We start from the raw sequence: 3,269 nt of genomic DNA on the forward strand, positions 1-3,269 counted from the left end.
CGCGGAGCTGAAGAGCAACATATGGCCACTTCGGACCGGTAGCCGTCGTGAAGGCATGCCGCGAGGTTCGATACCTAATCGGGAAAGACCGGCTACTTCGGTGTGGCTTGGAGCGAAGCGCGCGCTTGGCCGAGCGGCGTCAAGTGGCCCTATTGTTCGCCGAATGCGGAAGATGTTCCGAGATCTACGCACGAGGCATCGGGACGACCGTGCCGAGCTTCGAGTAAGCGTCGCGCACCGTCGAAGGTGTCGAAGAGCGTCGAAGGCGAAATCGAAGTGTTGGGAGACTGAGTCGAAGTGCCGGGCGGGATGCGAGTGCCGAAAAGAGGTGAATCGGGGCCCAGAGGGGCTTGGCGCCTATCATCTCCTCCCTATTGAAATTTGGACCGCCCTCGGTCCTCCACGTGATGCGAGAAGCGCGATGGTCGTGACCGGATCGAAGCGGCCTGGCAACCCGTGTAGACTTCGAACGCCACGTGGCCGGCGCTAAACGCTTGGTCGGAAAGGGGTTATAAGCAGGGTAGACTTAGCCTCATTTTCCCCATCCCATCGTTCCTTCGTCGCTACCTCGTCGCATACTCGCTGCTTCCACGATGTCTGCTCGTTCCGCCACTCCTGCCTCGACGCCTTCGCTCGTCAACCGCCGCCTCGCCTCGCTGCTCGTGGTCCTCGAGGCTCCGCCGACCGCCGACGCCGCGCTCGACGTGGTCGAAGAGTGGGCACAAGACTTGTCGCCGCTCGTGGTAAGTCGCTCGTAAATCTGTATAACCCAACTAACCCTTTGTTTTCGAACAGCTCGCCTATCGCAAGGCCTTGGGCGCGATCCGCGACGAGGAGACGGAGCTGCGCGTCGCCGCCGCCGTCAAGCAGCTCGCCGAGCGGGCATCGGAATCGTGGGTCGAGTGGGCGCGCGGGGACTGGCCCGAGCTCGCGACCGCCATCGACGCCGAGGTCGAACGACGCTTCGAAGAGCAGAAGCGCCTCGCCGAAGAGGAAGCACGACGCGTCGAAGAGGCTGCGAAGCGTGCGAAGGCCGCCGAGGACCGTCGTCTCGAAGACGAACGGCGTCGAAAGGACGAAGAGGAACGGCGCCTCGAAGAGGAACGTCGCGCGCAAGAGGCCGCTGATGAGGAGATGGCGAGGATCGCGGCCGCCGAGGGGCTGCTCGATAAGGGGAAAGGGCGCGCGATAGTCGACGAGGAGGTCGCCGAACTGTCGGACGACCCTTCGATCGTAAGTGTTTTCTTCTCTCGTCGTTCGCTGACTAAACTCTCTTTCGTAGAAGACTCCTCGGACGGTCGAACGTCCGTTCGCGATGACAGAGGTCGACATGGCCGCCGCGGCGATTGAGAAGCGTCAGGCTGGACAAAAGGTACGTTCGATGCTCCGTCGAGTCGGTTCGAAGCTAACTCTTCGATAGTGCGATCGTTGCGCCGGCTACCGCTCGGCCCCGGTCGATTGCGTGTGGGCCGAGAACGCTACGACCTGCGATAGGTGCGCGCAGTTCCAACAGGGCTGCTATTTCGACAAGGTGTCTGTGCTTGGGAAGACCAAGAAAACGCGCGGCGGGGGATCTACCACCAAGAAGCGCAGTAAGTCGTTTCCTTTTGTCCTAGGCCTTCGCTGACGACTTCGTAGTTCGGCCGGCCTCTCCTGGGCCTTCGGTCGCGGACTCGAGTGGTTCGAAGAAGCGTCGCGTCGACGAGCCTCCGCGACCCCTTCTACGACGGCCTCTCGATGGGGCCAGCCGCCTTGGGCTCGAGCAGGACGACCTCGATGCGCTCGACCTCGACGACGAATCTCGGGGGATCATCCGCGTCATCCGCGAGGAGCGCGCTCACATCGCTCGCCGTCGAGCGCTCCTCCACGACATGGACCTCGACCTTCAAAAGATGGAGAAGGACGCGCTCGCGAAGGGGGGAATCGGGTTCGTGCGCGGGGCTGTTGACGAGGACTAGGCGCGAGTCGTTTTGTATCGTAGTCGTACTCGTGTCGTAGAATTTTTGCGTAGATGGTCGAATGGACAATGCGGCCCTTGGCCTAGATGAAACCTAGCGGGAACTAAGAAAAACAGAAAATGAAAATAAGGGTGTTCGAAGTAAGTCGTAATATGATCAAAGGACATAGAAGGTGAAATAGAAATGTTCGTAGTGAGGGAAAATGGACTTAATGAAAATATAGGCTCAGTTTGTCATCACAGCCTAGGAGGACTCGTCTAAGGTGAGCCTCCGCGCAACGGTCGAATCGAAGCGTTCGTAGAACGTCGAACGATGTCGCGACTATCGAGTTGAATCGAAGGTAATCGTACAAGGGATGGTCTGAAACGTAGGAGAAAATCAAGCATATCACGTAACGTGAGAGCAGGAATGGAGAGAAGAAAGTACGTATCGTGTTGTACAAGTAAGGGAAGAACCTCTATTCGTCGCGTTCTTCGGTTTCTTCGACTTCATCATCGTCGTCGTCGCCTAGAGAATTCGATAGTTCGAGTTCTCGAAGACGCTCGGTCGAGACATCTTCGAGATCTTCGGGGATTGGAATGGATTTGCGCGCGAAGTACGGAATGACGCGGAATGCTGCGATGGGTCGATCGAGGACTGTACCGTCGAGTTCGCACACGATGTACGCGCCGCCCTTGTTGCGCGAGACAACGATGAGGGGGCCTAGATATCGCGGGCGCATCTTGCGGTTGAGGGACTTCTCGATCTTCGTGTTGCGTATGAGCACTAGGGCTCCGCGTTTGAAGTCGAAATCCTGGATCGAGTGCTCGTGCTCTTTCTCGAAGCGAATTGCTGCAGTTCGACGTGCTTCGTAGACCTTCGAGTGGAGTTCAGTGACTTGCTCGACGCGTTTCTGGAGCGCAATGGCTCTTCGGGAGATGAGATCGGTCGTCGAAAGAATCGAAGTCGGTGGTGGTTGCAGATACGTAGCTTCGACGATGTCGAGAGGAATAAGCGGATGGGTGCCCGTAACAGCGAAATAGGGTGAGCAGCCCATGCGTCGTCGAGTCGTGATGCGCTCGGACCAAAATACAAAGTACGCAGCTTGGGACCATTTCTTCTCATCTCCGTCGGCTGTCTTGAACAAGGCTTGTCGCGTGCTGAAATGCGGACGTTCGACGAGACCGTTCGCCCTCGAATTGTACCCACTGATTCGAATATGATTGATGTGGTACTTCTTCGAAAGGTAATCGGCCGCCTTGATGAACGCCGTACCGTTGTCGGTGACGATCTCGCTGAGCGCGCCCCATCGACCGAGGATGTCTTCGAAGA

The 3,269-nt window shown here is 57.9% G+C and overlaps 1 protein-coding gene across 1 annotated transcript; it reads left to right on the forward strand.

The window, feature by feature from the left end:
• Positions 1-593: 593 nt before the first annotated feature.
• Positions 594-1,958, forward strand: POSPLADRAFT_1062779 (hypothetical protein; the record flags this gene model as incomplete). Its single annotated transcript, XM_024481556.1, has 5 exons — positions 594-743; positions 796-1,233; positions 1,283-1,372; positions 1,421-1,592; positions 1,639-1,958. 5 exons carry the CDS (start codon positions 594-596, stop codon positions 1,956-1,958), a joined length of 1,170 nt encoding a protein of 389 aa, XP_024333086.1.
• Between the last annotated feature and the right edge of the window lie 1,311 nt (positions 1,959-3,269).

The sequence above is a fragment of the Postia placenta genome, assembly GCF_002117355.1.
Source record: "Postia placenta MAD-698-R-SB12 unplaced genomic scaffold POSPLAscaffold_24, whole genome shotgun sequence".
Lineage (NCBI taxonomy): Eukaryota > Fungi > Basidiomycota > Agaricomycetes > Polyporales > Adustoporiaceae > Rhodonia > Rhodonia placenta.